The 15,339-nt window shown below is 44.3% G+C and overlaps 2 protein-coding genes across 7 annotated transcripts in view; both read left to right on the top strand.

Annotated features, from left to right (window-relative positions):
* tmx3b (thioredoxin related transmembrane protein 3b) overlaps positions 1-2,354 on the top strand; it is an 81,716-nt gene extending 79,362 nt beyond the window's left edge. The window contains exon 17 of one of the 3 annotated variants that reach the window (XM_088362859.1): positions 2,288-2,354. In XM_088362859.1, the coding sequence (XP_088218985.1) occupies positions 2,288-2,305 (18 nt within the window). In that variant the 3' untranslated portion in view covers positions 2,306-2,354. Of the gene's footprint in view, positions 1-687; positions 742-870; positions 928-2,287 lie in introns of those variants that run through there. The other 2 variants (XM_088362857.1, XM_088362858.1) reach the window with 2 other exon arrangements.
* cdh19 (cadherin 19, type 2) overlaps positions 1-15,339 on the top strand; it is a 45,258-nt gene that overhangs the window by 9,134 nt on the left and 20,785 nt on the right. For 2 of the 4 annotated variants that reach the window (XM_088362850.1, XM_088362845.1), the window contains exon 1: positions 14,054-14,494. The exons of the other annotated variants lie outside the window; for them this stretch is intronic. The gene's annotated coding sequence lies outside the window, so the exon portion shown is untranslated. Of the gene's footprint in view, positions 1-14,053; positions 14,495-15,339 lie in introns of those variants that run through there. 4 annotated transcript variants of the gene reach the window in all.

The following is a 15,339-nucleotide window of genomic DNA, read 5'->3' as shown; positions in this document are numbered from 1 at the left end:
ACTCAGAATGTGGAAAAAGCTTGAAACTGGCTGAAAGTCAAACAAAGCTAAGCAAATACATTAATTTGTTGTCTTCATGGAAGGCAGACAAAAGTGAACTTGGTTGTTGGTGGAAAGCACCTCGGGCAAATAGTTCCGCCAACTAGCTCAACATGTGGAAACAAGTTGAATTTTTTTTAAATTATTTTTTTTGTGGGATGTCATAGGAGGGTGCGCCTTCAATGTCACACAATAGTTCTTCTGTAACCTCCACTTAAAAACTTTTAATAGCGCCAACGATTAACTTTTTCACATTAGGCCTCAATTCATCACATACAAAGTTAATGCTTTTTATATTGTTGTGTGTGTGTGTGTAAATATATATATATGTATATATGTATATGTATATATATGTATATATACTATATATGTATATATACTATACATATATATATTTACACACACAGAGAGAGAGAGAGAGAGAGAGAGAGAGAGAGAGAGAGAGAGAGAGAGAGAGAGAGAGAGAGAGAGAGAGAGAGAGAGAGAGAGAGAGAGAGAGAGAGAGAGAGAGAGAGAGAGAGAGAGAGAGAGAGAGAGAGAGAGAGAGAGAGAGGAGAGAGAGAGAGAGAGAGAGAGAGAGAGAGAGAGAGAGAAGAGAGAGAGAGAGAGAGAGAATTTTTTTTAGGGTTTATTCATCTGTCCCGACAGAGCCATTGGTGGACAGAAACCACGTTTGAGTCCCCCTAGTGGCGACCTGAGATCTCCTCTCCTGTCAGTGCACTCAGTTCCAGACAGCAATTTCACTTTTGAAAGGAGACATCACAGCAATGACGAGGGATATTGATCTTTATCTTCTTTTTCTTTCTCTCTTTTGTTCTCCTTCTCGCACAGCCAGATGGCGAGGCTCTCGGCTCATATGCTTCTTCTGCTTAGGGATCTCCACTCGCGGCCTGCTTGGCAAATTATATAGTTGCTGCAGACATGTCGTGTATATATATATATATATTTTTTTTTGCATTTTTTTTATGCAATACTTTTGAAAATTCTGCCCAGCAAGCGTGCAAACATTAAGAAAAAGTTGCCCTTTCCTGAAAATTTGGCTTCAGGTGTCAAGTTAATGCCCCCGCTGCCATCTTTGACAATTCACAAGCAGTGACGTTACCTTAACGACAGCATTGACAAATGGGACGCTCCCCTCCCTCCTCCCCCGGCCGGGCTGCCTCATTAAATGTCCGCGCAAGAGCGACCAGGCTGCAGGGGTGATGCATTATTGATGAGACGGCGTGATTAATTGAAAATATCCTCCTCTGCAGAAGCAGCAGGGGTGTGTGTGTGCACACGTGAGTGCGGGCGTTAGGTTTAAGTGGCTCGGCTTTGGCGGGGAACAACTTAATCGTTTTGCTTCATTGTTATTCCGCGCACAGGGAGCCCGCCTGATTGACTGTACTCGCAATCCCATTGTGAATATTCTTCTAAGGGCAGCTAGGCCGAGGCCATCGCCGCAACGCTGGCTGCTTTTAGCCGATGACGCAAAGTAACAACAATAAACGTGGGAGCGCTCGGGAGTCACGTAACGAGTCCTTCGACCGAGCTCGGCGCTATCGTTGGCGCTCCCTGGAGACGCCGCACGTTGACTATGTCATGGTGGGAAAAAAAACAGGATTAATTCTCGCCATTCTTGTTTCGCTTCTGCAAAATGCCAAGTCGAGGTTGATGGGCGCCACGGGCGACGCCCACCTGTTTGTTCTCTTAACGACCCAGACGTTATTATAATAATCGTTAAAGTGCTCCCGGCCTTCGGTGGCAACTATGCAGCCTCGCCTTTTCTTCGCTCCGCATTTCTGTTACGCCGTCGCGCTTTCATGCCGTTGTCTTTGTCATCGCTCGGACTAAACAAGCAGCGAGCAAAATCGAACGCTCGTTGAAATCTGTTTCATTTTAATACGCTTGATGCTGAAATCAAAATGAAATCAGTTCTGTGTCCGGTTTTTACAAGGCGGCGCTTGTATAAATGTACGTTAAGCTGCTTAGCCTGCGGCCCCAGAGACAAGCAATTAGCCGTTCCTAAATGCCCTGAATTAACGACATTGGATTTTATGTGTCTTAAACAAAGAGCAGGCAAGTCCTTTGTCCCGGCCCGCCTTCGCTCATCAATCCCTTTTTACGACGCTCGCCTTTGGAGATTGTTTGCTCGCCACCGTGCCGTTTGCCCTTCAACTGGAAACTTTACACAATTTAATTTCGCTGGCTCGATAAATGCTGCGCGCGTATCGTCTTTTCTTGACACTTCCTGTATTTTCTCTTCAAGGACAAGCTAGTGCGATAAAGAAAGGGAGGAAAATAACACCCAAAAAGAAAAAACACATTCTCGGCTCGGCTTCAGAAACGCTCCAACTCAGTGGAAATAAATAAGAGACTGTGATGAATTAGCATAAATAAAGCAAAGATACTTTATTCTCCTCACTTTTATTTCATTTTTTTTCTTCTCCTTTCGCTGGTCTTGTGCTAATTTGTTCCAAGGTCTTATAATTAAATTTCTGGATTTGATGTCATCTTTGATTTTTTTTTTTTTTTTTCCCGCCTGATGGCTGCGCCAGCGCTTGGCAGACGTAACATCAATATCAGCCCAGTTAGCAATGTTTTCTTTGCTGGCTGCGCCAATTTAGCATGAACGCTCGTCGAGGTTATTGGCAATGACGCCGCCGCGCTAATACTTGGCGGGCGGGCAGGCGGGAAGGCAAGTCCAAAGACGTTCTCATTTAGCAGAAGCCAATATTTGTGCAAGTGAGTGACAAGGCATCTGTTAAATAATCAATCAGCCTGTTAATTGTGCCGCGCAGAACCTAGTTTTACTCGCCATGTTTAAAGGGAATGCAACACTTCACAGATGTCAAATTTAGACCACGCGGGCTTTAAAGTAAAGAGCTAGCGAATGATTTTTAACTGGAGAAATAGCACATTAGTGGAAATAATGATGGCAAACACGTGAAATATGTGCACCGGTGACTCTTAGATCACATGCAATAGTCAGACATAGAAATAGTTAGGCAATGTATAGAATTGAGTATAGCGTAAAAAATAGCTAGCATGTAGCAGCCTGTGTAAATGCAACCCCCCTCTCCCAGCTGCTTATGTCAACATAATTTTCCTGCAAGTGAAATGAGCGCTTGTGCTCGCATCCCCTAAAATCATTTTGTCATCTTTCCCTCAAATTGCCTCCCTGATGGCTGACGAGCAATCAATAGAAACTATTTTTGGGGAACCGTGACGAGCATCCCGCCGCGCTAACGTTTGCCTGTCAGCGAGGCCGGATGACGCGCCGAGCCGCTAAGTGGCTCTTCTTTGTCTTTCACGCAGACAAAAAAAAACAACCTAGAATTTCCCCTTCTTTTTTTTTTTTTTTGTGAGTCACTCTACCCATATTCGCACAAAAAGACTGGAGAGGTCACTTGCAAGCTGGGGAAAAAAAATGTCAGAGAGGCTAATAGAGCAAACAGGCTCGCTCCAAAGATAACAAAATGTGGTGAATCATCCTCCACCTGTCAATAAAACATCCGGCTCCGTCCGAGCCGACGGCTGCCGTTAAGTCGTCGATTGTGACGCACTTTAGAGGTGTAATGCGTACAAATCAAATAATTGCCTCTGTCAGCCGAGGGAGGCGGCTCCCCTGAAGTTTTTAATCAGGCTGTGATATTGAACTGCTGGAGTTGTAATTAAAAAAATGGAGCGGCAAGTAAGCGACAGCCACACGCACGGATTGGCGCGCTCCTCATTTAAAATGGAAATTGCCCCCCCTCACCGCCAAACAACGGGATTACTGAAATCAAAAGATGAATAATGAATAAAATATGATAAGATCAGGAGAAGGAATTTATGCGCATCTTTTTTTTTTGTGCTTTAAAGATGCTTATAAGAGGGCCTGTATTTTTGCAATTGTTTTGTCAAAGCCGAGTTGTGACGACTCGTTCAAGTCATTTGTGGCCGCGCTGGCAAAGTTTGTCACCGGCGCCGTCAGCCGCTTGATGCGTCTGAGAATCTGAAGCTCCCCGGTGGGCTCCTTTGACCAACTCAACGACGGCTCCTGTCACAAAGACATCGCTTGCCGAGAGGTTGGCACCAATGTCAAAAGTGAGCTCCGGTTACAGGCGCTGTTAAATATTTAAAGGCGCTGCTAGATACGGATACGGTCGCATTCAAGACACCTTGTCAACAAGAGCTGTTAATTTTCTCTCAATTTTTTTCTTCGGATCACAATACAGAGTCGACAAATGACAAGCGATTGACGTCTCTCGATGATCAGGGCAGCCTAGGAGAGGATTTGTTGATAAAACATTTGGGCAGCCAGTTGGTGTGTTGAAAATAATTTGGCGCAAGAATTGTTTAGACTTGAAAATCGCATATTTGCATTAAAAATTAGAAACGCATCGACTCCCTTGGTAAAGTTCAAAAAGAAGGAACAAAGCCCTGGCCTCATTGATGTCTTGATCAATAATGCAAGAGAAAAAAAAAGCTTCCAAAAGAATGCAAAATATGTCATCTGCGACCCGTAACGAGAACGTCCCCGCGGGATGCCGATCCACCTCGGCGCATCGGATGAATCGCACGCGGACGCCCACATCAGGTTCTCAAAAAAAGCCTCTGCTTTCCGCTCCCTTCAGAAACCATTTGACTCAACCGCTCAGAGGACACGTTCCCCAATTCATCCTGACTCAAAATGACTCGACGAAAAAAGAAAAATCCCATCCGGCTTGCTAATGGACGCCTGAGCAGCACGCATGGCGTCCGCACGTGCCGGCTTGATTTGCGCAACTCGTAAAACTTTCCGGCTCCCCTGCTCGGATTTTAGCCGCTCCGCGTGAATCACGCGGCTCGTTCTGCTTGGTCAACAGAAAGTGGGTGCCTCACCAGCCGCACGTGCTGGCGAAGGTCACGGTGATTCATGGCCGCCGGCGCCGGCCTCCCTGCGACCTCCGTACATGAGCGCTGCTCCCCCCCAAAGGGATGCAGCCTCAGAGCTGGCTGAGGTTCCCTTTCCATTTGTCACGTGCGCCTCCCCACCCTTTGTACGTGGGCCGCTGCAGGTTTTGATTAACGAGCATCTGGCTCGGGACAGCTTCATAACCTTCCCGCCTGGCGCACTGTCATTTTAGCCGCTCTCCAACGCTCGATTAGATTCTCCTCGACGGACGCTACTTAATGGCGGCATTGATTATCTACTTACCAGGTGCAAAAGGGGGCTTACGATTAAGCCTGCAGCGGGTAAATAATGAATATGGAACAGCTTTCAAAATGGCTGACCTCTGCTGGATAGCTCTCAGAACTGCCGCCAAATGCCCGCAATGATCTGCGTTTAACGTACGGCGAGGTCACGTCCTTTGTTGTCGTCGTACGCTGAAAACATTTGGCTTTCAGATCACATTTGGAAAATAGCAAAGCAGGCTTTTCATGTTAGCTTGGCTTCACAAGGAGGAAATTGTTCAGCTTCATGTTGTCGTCATGTGCCAGCAAATGGGCTCTTGAGAGACGTCGGCTTTGCTCGCCACGCTGGCGTTTGGCGGCACCTCGTGTCGAGTTCCGCTTCGGCGCGGCGAGCGGAACCCTGCGGCGGACGCGGTCCAATAGCCTGACGCCGGGATGGAGTCGCATCAAAAGGGAGGCTCAATTATCTGCGAGTTTTGTTTTGTGGACGCCAATTTGAGCGCGTCACATGAGGAATGGCGTTTTTGATGTAGGCCAACTGGCAGCCGCTCGTCCGTCCGCCTCGAGTTGTCCCAATTAAACAAAATGACGGCTCGCGTGTTTGAATTTGTCTCTTTTTACAGGCCTCGCACATTAGTCAATATTCTCTCGGGGCTGTCACTTCTCATCTCAGACGTCGCCTCGGAAAGCTTTCGCTTCGGAAATTACGTTTGGTGAAGCTTGCGCAAATTTGACAAGCGTTGCCGCCACTTTAATAAGTGATGAGAAGATCAGATGCGCCCCGCCTCGCGAAAGCCGCTTTCGACAATTAAACTGAAAGTTTGGTAGGATGGAAAATAAAATTACAGAGGCTAGAAAAAGTTGTATAACTACATTCGATTTGTCGAATTTTCTACGTTTCCTGCTCCAGATCGACTCCAAATTAGTGTCAGCTTGTCATCCAATTGCTCATGTTTTTCCAAAGTGCTTACACCAACATGGTAGTACAGTCTGGCGTTTGGGCACAAATGAAAATCAGAAGCCTGCAGCCTGCTGCATTCAGGCGTCCCGGTGGAAGCGCGCTTGGCAACCACGTTAGCAATCGCAGCCTTTCATCTGCATCATATTCAATTCAAATATGCCCGGCATTGATGTAACAGAAAAGGGGGGGGGGGGGGGGGCTGGTGAATCATCAGGCTCAGGAGATGTCTGCTTTGCCTCTGAAACTTCAATTATCTCATTAATTAGAGCATGATTGCACAACCGTGTTTCCATCTGTGTTCTTTTGAGAGCAAAGGAAAATAGCAAAAAAGCACCTACTGCATTTACTGCTGCCTTTAAATGGCGCCGTTGACTTTTAGGTGTGTGTGTGGGGGGGGGGGGGCACTTCTACCCCACTGTGCACAGCATTTGGTAGGATGTGGAATGGGGTGCACGGCTTGAAAAGATACTGGACGAGTTTCTTTTCACAAAAAGCTTGTTTTCTCTGCTTTTTGGTGAGAAACCGGCATTTTTGATTTTCTTGCTGATTAGTAAAGACATTTTTTTTGGTAGGATTGGTGCTTATATTGTCACAGAACACAATGTGGGAATCTTGTAACAGTCAAAAATCAGCTGGCCCGATGAGGGATTCTCTTTTGAAATTGGCCGGCCGTGAATGAGTTAAATACTGTTTATATATATTATATATATGTATATATATATATATATATATATATATATATATATATATATATATATATATATATATATATATATATATACATATCATATATATACATATATATATATATATATATATATATATATATATATATATATATATATATATATATATATACACACACACACACACATACACACATACACACAGCGTATTTTCCAGACTATAAGGCGCACCGGACTATAAGGCGCACCTTCAATGAATGGCCAATTTTAAAACTTTGTCCTTATATAAGGCGCACCGGACTATACTCATTCATGCATCATGTCAGATTTTTAATCCAAATCAAATCATTGTCCATTTTATCTTTTTTATTTCAACTTCAGATGCAACAAATTACTTTATAATAATGATCCATAGTCTTTTTGATTCATGATTCATAGTCTTCAGCGGGCCACTTATGATTGATTTCATGACACAATGCTTCGGGCCGGTTTAAATTTAGGAATTTGGTCCATATATAAGACGCACTGGACTCTAAGGCGCACTGTCAGCTTTTGAGAAAATTTTAGGTTTTTAGATGCGCCTTATAGTCTGGAAAATACGATACATATATATATATATATATATATATAAACTGCCAGTTGGTGCATACGAGGGCTTGCGCAGGAGAGAGGCCTGTTCCAAATTGAAGCATTGGAGCTGTGACAAAAGCCATTTGAAAGCACTCTGCTTGATGACAAAGCCCAGCCGTATACTTGACTTGTGGCACTTTATAGACACTTGCCCTTTCTTTTGCGTGTTTTCTCACAAATGCACTGAAAATGTGTACACAGTACGCAGCTGCTGCTTCAGGAAAGCTGCTCCATCCATCTTCATCGGCGTCACTCACACCGCCGCGTCTTCATTTCCGATGCACCAAAGTCACTGTAATTTAATTACACCGCGCACTGATACAGCCCATTAGCCGAGACTTAATCAAAGTGACGTCTTCATTCAATCCAGCTATGAATATTCATCAAGTCGGACTGTGTATTGCAATATACGCGTAAAGTCCCACGCTTCACTCCATTTGAAGTTTTCATTTGGAAAAGATAGGTCGTGTGTAAAATGTAGAGCAGAAAACTTTATTTTCAAAAACAAAACAACCATGGTGAGCCTCGACAGTTTTTTAACGGTCTCCTAGTTAGAGCCGACTGGCAACGTAGTGTTGTGACACCCGAGGTATTTAGTGAAGCCATTTGCAAACTGCTTTTTGGTTTAAATGTCACGCATAATTAGTTTCTCGCGCAGAGTCTAATTATCATGCAAAGCTCAGATGCGATCCATCTCGCCCTCAGACAGTCGTCATCTATTTTAAATAATGCCAAGGTATCTGACTAGTTGAAGGAATAAACACATTAAAACATACTTAATATGTAAAATTATTTTCTATATGACAAATCGTTTAAGCAAAAAAGATCCGTAATAGCTATATAATGTATTAACACCTGAGCATGTACTAAATATAAAAATGAAAAAGGTTTCTAAACAATAGGATTTACAAGTCAACAAAATGCTTGGCACTCTCCAAGAGAGTTACCACCACCTAGCGGCCACAAAATTTATCGACGCAAACTACTTCGATAGAGTTCGACTAATTTGTGCTCTGGCACACATTGAACAAGCATCTTGTTAATACATTTTAATGAATAATTTAAAAAAAAGTTGGCAGCATCGCCTTTTTAAATGCACTTATTTTAATTCAATTGGAAAATCATGTCGTTTCTGTACTAACACAGAATGTCCTGTAGGTGGTGGTGCTCACACGTAATTGTGCTTCATACCACTTGCAACTGCTCACGTCTCATTGATTGCAATGCATTAAAACGTCACGCGACGCTAATTGCGCGTAATAATCCACTTCAGCAATAATAGACAATCAATAACAACTAAAAAGCAACTAATGTCATGAGCATTTGAATTCATAAATGAAGCAATGCATCTCTCTCGTGCCACTTCCTGCACACAATAAGTAGGATCCCGTGTCAGAGCAGCAGGTGGCGCTCAAATGTCGACCTGGAATGTTTTCAAGCGTGAAGAAAGTCCTTTTATAAAAAAGGCACAATTTGGCATGGCTATTTGAGGTAGAAGCATTTGGAAGGCTAGCCGGGCTGAGTTTCTCTCAGATAACAAACATTTAGGATGAAGCACACGCCAAAGCAGCAGGTGGCATTAGAACACCAAACCCAATCAGAAGTAAGAAGAAAGTCATTTCCCACAGATTAGTATCTGATGTCTACAATTTAGTTTTTGCGGAGGATAAGGTACAAGTCGTGCTGCGAATAGCGAAAACCCCTGAGCAATTACGCTTAAAAGTATAAAGCTAGCGGGAAATTGGATTTGCGGCGCACAAGCAAGGAAGACTCTCCTTTAACTTCTGAACGAACCAGAACCTTTGCTCCTCCCCCTGTTTCCTACCTCGACAGTGCTTTGGCCGTATTTTATGGCGTTGCAATGTGTTTCATGAAGAGTGGGAAAAAAAGGTCTTGGAGAGAGAAGAGATGAATTTGTCAAGCATGAATATGGTGGGCCTGTTCGATCCGTCTTTGCAAACTCCTCCCTCCCAAAGATCTTTACAATCCGAGGTTTGTGTTGAAGGTCGTGCCTGACAATGAAGCATCTTTCCATTTGCCTTCAAGGACGTGAACTTACCACGTTTGCCTAAATCAGTTTCATTTTTTTCCCCTTCTCCTTCGCTTTTAAACAGGTGGGTGGAATTAAGTCATCCAAGGTATACAGACGGGCACTCGGCAAGGTCGAACCCGTATGAAAGGCTGCCGTCATATACAATCCAGCGTGTTTATGAACACTTTAAGCAGAGCGTGGTGGGGTGGGGGGCCCACCTGTCCGTCACCCCCTCGGAGGCACCCTTGAATCCTGGATGATTTGTGTGCCGGGGTAAAAGATGAGCTAGCTGGCGGCTTTTCGGCGGGAATTGTGTGGCAGAAGAAGAAACGCTTGGCTGGAGACTCTCATTTTGAGATCGTCAGTAGAAAGGTTGGCGAGTTAATGATGCGACCTCGCATGCAATAAACAAGCGGGGGGAATATTTACGAGGCCCGATTATAATAGAGCGCTGCGAAGCGAGGTATTTATTTCGCTAACTCACGGATTTGTCATGGTCACGTTCCGGGGCCCATTCAAACCACGAGTGAAGGAATAGCCAGGTGACGTTACTCTTGACTAATCCACAAAAAAACAGAATTCAATTTTATATATAAAACAAATCCTTGAGTTATATTGTATGCGATGCTATTTGTTTTTTGTGGAGGTTAAAATATATTTCATGACCAAAAATTCGTTTTTTATTATATTATTTATTATGTTGGACTACTAGGCAAATGTTGGACATCGCGTACTTCACTTTGGTAATGTTTTTGTTGTTATGGCGGCTAATAGCTAACTTCCTTAGCATTTTGACCCAGACAGCAATCAGCCGTGGTTAATTGGTTATGGTGTCGTTTTGTTTAAAAAAAATGGAAGAAAAAAAAGCTAAGGGGCAAGCGGCACGGTTCTTTGTCATCTTTCCCGGCAACTCCTTTCATATCCACGTCCATAATTGGAGTTATGAATACTGATTAGGCAAGCTCTAAGTATGCAAATGAATGCCGAAATGAGGGTGAAATGTGACGGGATGAACTCTAATTGTGAATTATTGTTTTTTTAACTTTTTCAATCAAAATGCCCCTTTAGTCGTCCGCTTGAAATAAAAAAAAAAACATAAAAATAATACATAATGCATCAGTGCACGCGGCATGCGTTATGCCAAGTGCACGTCCCACTTCATTAATTCATCCATAATGAGTTTTACAGCCTGAGAGAGCCACTCGCTTGCAGGCTGCCCCTGGAGTCACAGCTAATTAAATCACAATCTTAAGTCCCCGTCGACACGCGCGTCTTCCACCTTTTGTTTGCAAAGTGGAGAGTGAGAGGGAGGGGGGAGGAGGACAAGTCAAAACAAAGTTATACAAATGACAAATCACAAGCAAACACATAAGGCCGTGAGAGGAGAGTCCAGTAGGTGTCTCTCAAACACTGATGCTGTACGTAATGCCCATTTGTGTTGGGGGTCAGAATTCAGAATGTGAATATGTCAAAACAACATGCGGCAAAATAATGTTCCTTCAACTACATTAAGATCCTCGCCGTCCCTTCATAACACGGACATCGCTTTAAACAGTATAATGCCAAAACACTGTGAGCTCACAAGAGCAAAGGTGTTTTTTTTGTTTCCGGCCTCCCGTAATAAAGAGTTCATCATCTTCAATGTCACATTTTGCCAAGATCCTCCCGGCACGCTTGATATCATCCCCTCGTATAAGTGCATGACAAATCAATCAGAAAATTGCTTTGGACCGATAGCCACCTTGAGCCCCTCCGGACAGACAAGCTCATAACTACCACATACACGTGGGCGCACACACACTCGCAAACTCACACGCCGTTAAAAAAAATAATAATAATCACAGCAGTGTGTTAAGTTCGTAATCATAGATTTTTATATTTTATAGGTTTGCCTTACCCATCCTATCAATTTTATGTTATGATTTGAGTCTTGTATAGTCTGCCTAGCAACAAGTGACAGCAAGAATGATGTTCTCTCTTTCACCGAGCTGGCTAGCTAAGAAAATGTTTTATATTATGAATCTGAGTTGTTTCTTTCAAATAGCCACGAGGGTTGGAATCATTTCCATTGGGCAGTTATGGACGATATATATAAACTTGAACACTGCCTAGCAATAAGTGACGAATAGGCTGTAGATTGTTTCAAGCTACTTAGCTAAAAAAATCGTTTTCTCTCCAAAACCTGTCTTTTCATATTTTCGATGTTTCTACAAAAATAAGCCGGCATCCCCGTTGACCTTGACTCAATTCCTCGCTCAAGTTATCTCCACTTGCAGGCGGATCTTTTGACAAGCAACAACTATATGGAGAAAAAAAAATCTTCGATTTAGAGACAAACGCAAAGGCTGTGTGGAGGATTAAGTCCATTTTATGCCAGAGACAATGTGCAAAAAGTCATCCCTGACCTTCTCCGGCCTTATCTAACATGGCCGTAAGCACTAAATTCACCTGTTGATGTGCGGCTGGTGTCGGTTTTGAGTTAAAAAAAATCTAATTCCCGTGCAGCGAGGATTTCACCTGCCCAGAGGTCCAATTTCAGCAGCCATCGCCGCCTTTGTTTTTTATTTTTATTACATATATACAGTACATGTGGCGCAATACTGTGCATCAGTGTTCTTGTTTAGTTTGACCTCTCTTGTCCACTAAATCCAGCGAGCTGACACCTTTATAGAAATAATTCATAACTCACACCCCTGCCGTCTTTTTTTTTTTTTTTTTTTTTACGAGAACTTCGCCAAAGGATTTTTAAATTGAAGCGCAAAGCACTTGTCATGTGCTTTCTGCTTCCTCCCCTGTACTTGTAACACTCAACATGGATGAAGCGATGTCACTTTCGGCTGTCCTCAAAAATGTGACAGCCGAAATGTTTTTTTTTTCCCCTCGGACCAAATTAAGCTAGCTAGCATGCGCTAGCCGTGTCCAGCTTATATTCAATACAGATCTAACTACGGACGTCTAATTAAATTTCCAATGCCGTGTTTGAACAATGCAGTCAGAAAATGGATGTTTGCTGTTAGCGTTAGCTAATGCGATACAACGTGTATTTTGTCTCCTCGGTTTCCACTGAGATGAGATCCATTAGTCCCCGTCCCAAATGTTGCTAGCTGGCCTCAGCATGCAGATAATAATATCAGCATGCCGCTGCTCGCTGTTTATTTTCCCAACACGTGTCGGCAAGACGATGGCGGCGATCCATCCCGACCAGCCGAAGGCTGAGCGACAGATTCGGCGCGAGAGGCAACCCCAAGGTGATCATTTGCATTTGTTTTTTATTGCCGTCATTAGGACTCCCCTGCCGGGGCCTCGGTACGGGCCGGCGTGACAGAGCTCGTGTTTTATTTGCGCACGGGTAGCTGCGAGGGTTTACAGTTTGTTGTCTCCATAAAGAACAAGAAAAAAAAACAAGGTTGGCAGTCGCAGTCCTGCTGACATGTGCACAGTTGTCGCAATCGGTGATTAGAGATGCATTTCAGACATGGATTTGAAAACTGAATAGAGCAAGGAGGGAGAACAAAAGGGGCCTCCATCAGGAGCCCTGAGCCCCACCACCAAAGATCTCAAGAGGTCCCAAAGGTGATTCTGAGCTTCCGAGAATCCTCGTTGAACCTTTCGGACTGAAGAGCTGTCTTTGTGTCCATATGCTGGACTGGGGGACTTCCCTGTAGTTGTGGAGCTTCTGGTCGTTGAGAGAAGTGCCCTGAGATAGCAATTACCACTCAGCACCGCAGAAATATATATATAAAAAAAAGTATTGCGTTGAACTCCGACTAATTATACTCTGCCTGAGGGGGGAAAATGATGGTGGCCGGAGAACGAGTGCGGCGGTGGAGACGGCGTCCACCCGCGTCTGTGGCGGGAAGTTCATTATAAGGACACGCCGCTGTGGCCTCGCCATCATTACGTGGCGACCAAGTCGGCGGCGAGACGTAGGAGGGTAGTCTCACCACGCCCGCTTGGCTTGTTAAAGGCCAAATTTTGCCCGCTCGCTTATTCGCGTTTTCGCAGCCACTTCCTGATCTGGGAAAGCGTTGCCTCGCTTGCTTCTCAGTCAGCGGGGCTGCCGCCGTCTGCTTTGGCCCCTCCGGACTGCAGCAATTATCCAGGTGTGCTCATGTCATGTACATGCCCACCCGCATGCCCTTTTCCACAGCGGGGAATGAGCAAACCAAGAAAAAACATGGGCATCTCCTACAGCTCGTCATCTCCGGAATCTTGAACGTCGGAGCTTGCACACTTTTAGACAACTTTTTCCCCACTTGTGTTTTAAAAAATATTCTTCTGTCAAATCCATCTTCTGACTGAGTGATCCATTAATTCGAAGCCTTGTCTCAAGCCTTTTATTGGGTTGGCTTGGTAGAGCGCCCCCTGTTGGAAGTAATCGAGCAGAGTGATTTCGGACAAAATTCATCAAGACCTCAAAAGCCCTCAGAGAAAGTCCACATTAGTCAGATCTCGTCGCTGACCTTTGCCTCACTCGCTCAATTTGCCTCCTTCCTCTTTCTCCATCGATCAAGTGAACGATGAGAAGGCATTTTACAAGTTTCACATGGATGCCGGCAGATTGTCACCGTTTCCACGTCTCTACTTGCACATATGGACGATTTACCCCACTGACTTTGACGTCCTCACTCGGACGGATTTTTAATAACGCCGGCTCACGCAATAAGTCTAAATCAACATGGCGGAATAATAAGCTATTCCCTCGGATGTGTCGGGACAATAAGGCGGCAGCTGTTGACCAAACAGGAAGGCGCCAACCGCCGTGGATCGTGAGGAGGGATTTAATAAGTCAAATGAGCCGCTGATAACGTATTCCGTTCACCACGGCCAGAAAGTCTAACGTTTGTCCAAGACGCACTCAAAATAGAGAGAGAACGATGTGTCCTGGTGGCGCTAATGGCGGCGTGATGGCTAAATGATAGCGGACGTGACCGGCCGATTGAATCCAGCCGCGAAAAGTAAAAGCACCTCGCTGGAGGAGACTCGTGACTTGTTCCTGCAAAACTGGTGAGCATTTCAGCACCATTTGTTCACTTTGTAGTAAATCCAACAATTCAAACGACTAAATACATTTTCATCATTCGACCCTGTTAAAATAGCGACGCCGCTTATTCCACAGCGCAAATCAGTGTGATTCCAAGCTAACGAGCGTCCATGCTGCTTTTAAGGCGTTTTATCAGACATGAAAGGAAACAAGACAACAGCGCAAATGTGCGTTGCAAAGGTAACGAACGGCAAAACAAGAAGCGGCGGGAGCCCCGCCGTGTGCCGCCACATGCCTTTTGCCTTTGAAACGCACGCATTGTTCTCACCCGTCACCTGCAAAATCAATCCAAAAACATGCTATCGGGCTTTTTGCAACGAGCACTTTCGTGGATTGAGGAACGGCCGCCGTTTGGTCGCCACTCTGCCAAGATTATCACGAAAGATTCATACTCGGAGCAGATTTGCCACTCGGGTTCTGGCAAATATTTCCCAATTCATTCAAAGATATCTTTTTGTGTTAGCGGCTTCAAACAAATAACAATTGGTAGTGATTGGTATTTTAAATCACAGCATTTAATGAAGTCATTTTCCATATTGTTGATAATTGTGCAGTCAATTGGAAGTTATGATGCAAACACAAAGCTGCCAATCAGCATGCTCTTAATGTTACTCGCGATAATTGCATCCATTGTTACCGCCGGTGGTGCGATATGAACAATTTACACAATGTTATTTTTATATTCCAAGTGTAACAAACATAATAAATCACCTTCAGCATGTGATTCATTAGTAGCTGCTCAAGTGCGTGACTGCTAATCACTTGTCTTAAAGGCCAATTATGTTGTTCTTTAGAAAGGGCAAATTCA

The sequence above is a fragment of the Syngnathus floridae genome, chromosome 20 (genome assembly GCF_059516105.1).
Source record: "Syngnathus floridae isolate MCC-2025c chromosome 20, RoL_Sflo_1.0, whole genome shotgun sequence".
Classification (NCBI taxonomy): Eukaryota; Metazoa; Chordata; class Actinopteri; order Syngnathiformes; family Syngnathidae; genus Syngnathus; species Syngnathus floridae.
The sequence above is the reverse complement of the archived record's forward strand: the minus strand, read 5'-3'. Positions and strand labels throughout refer to the sequence as shown.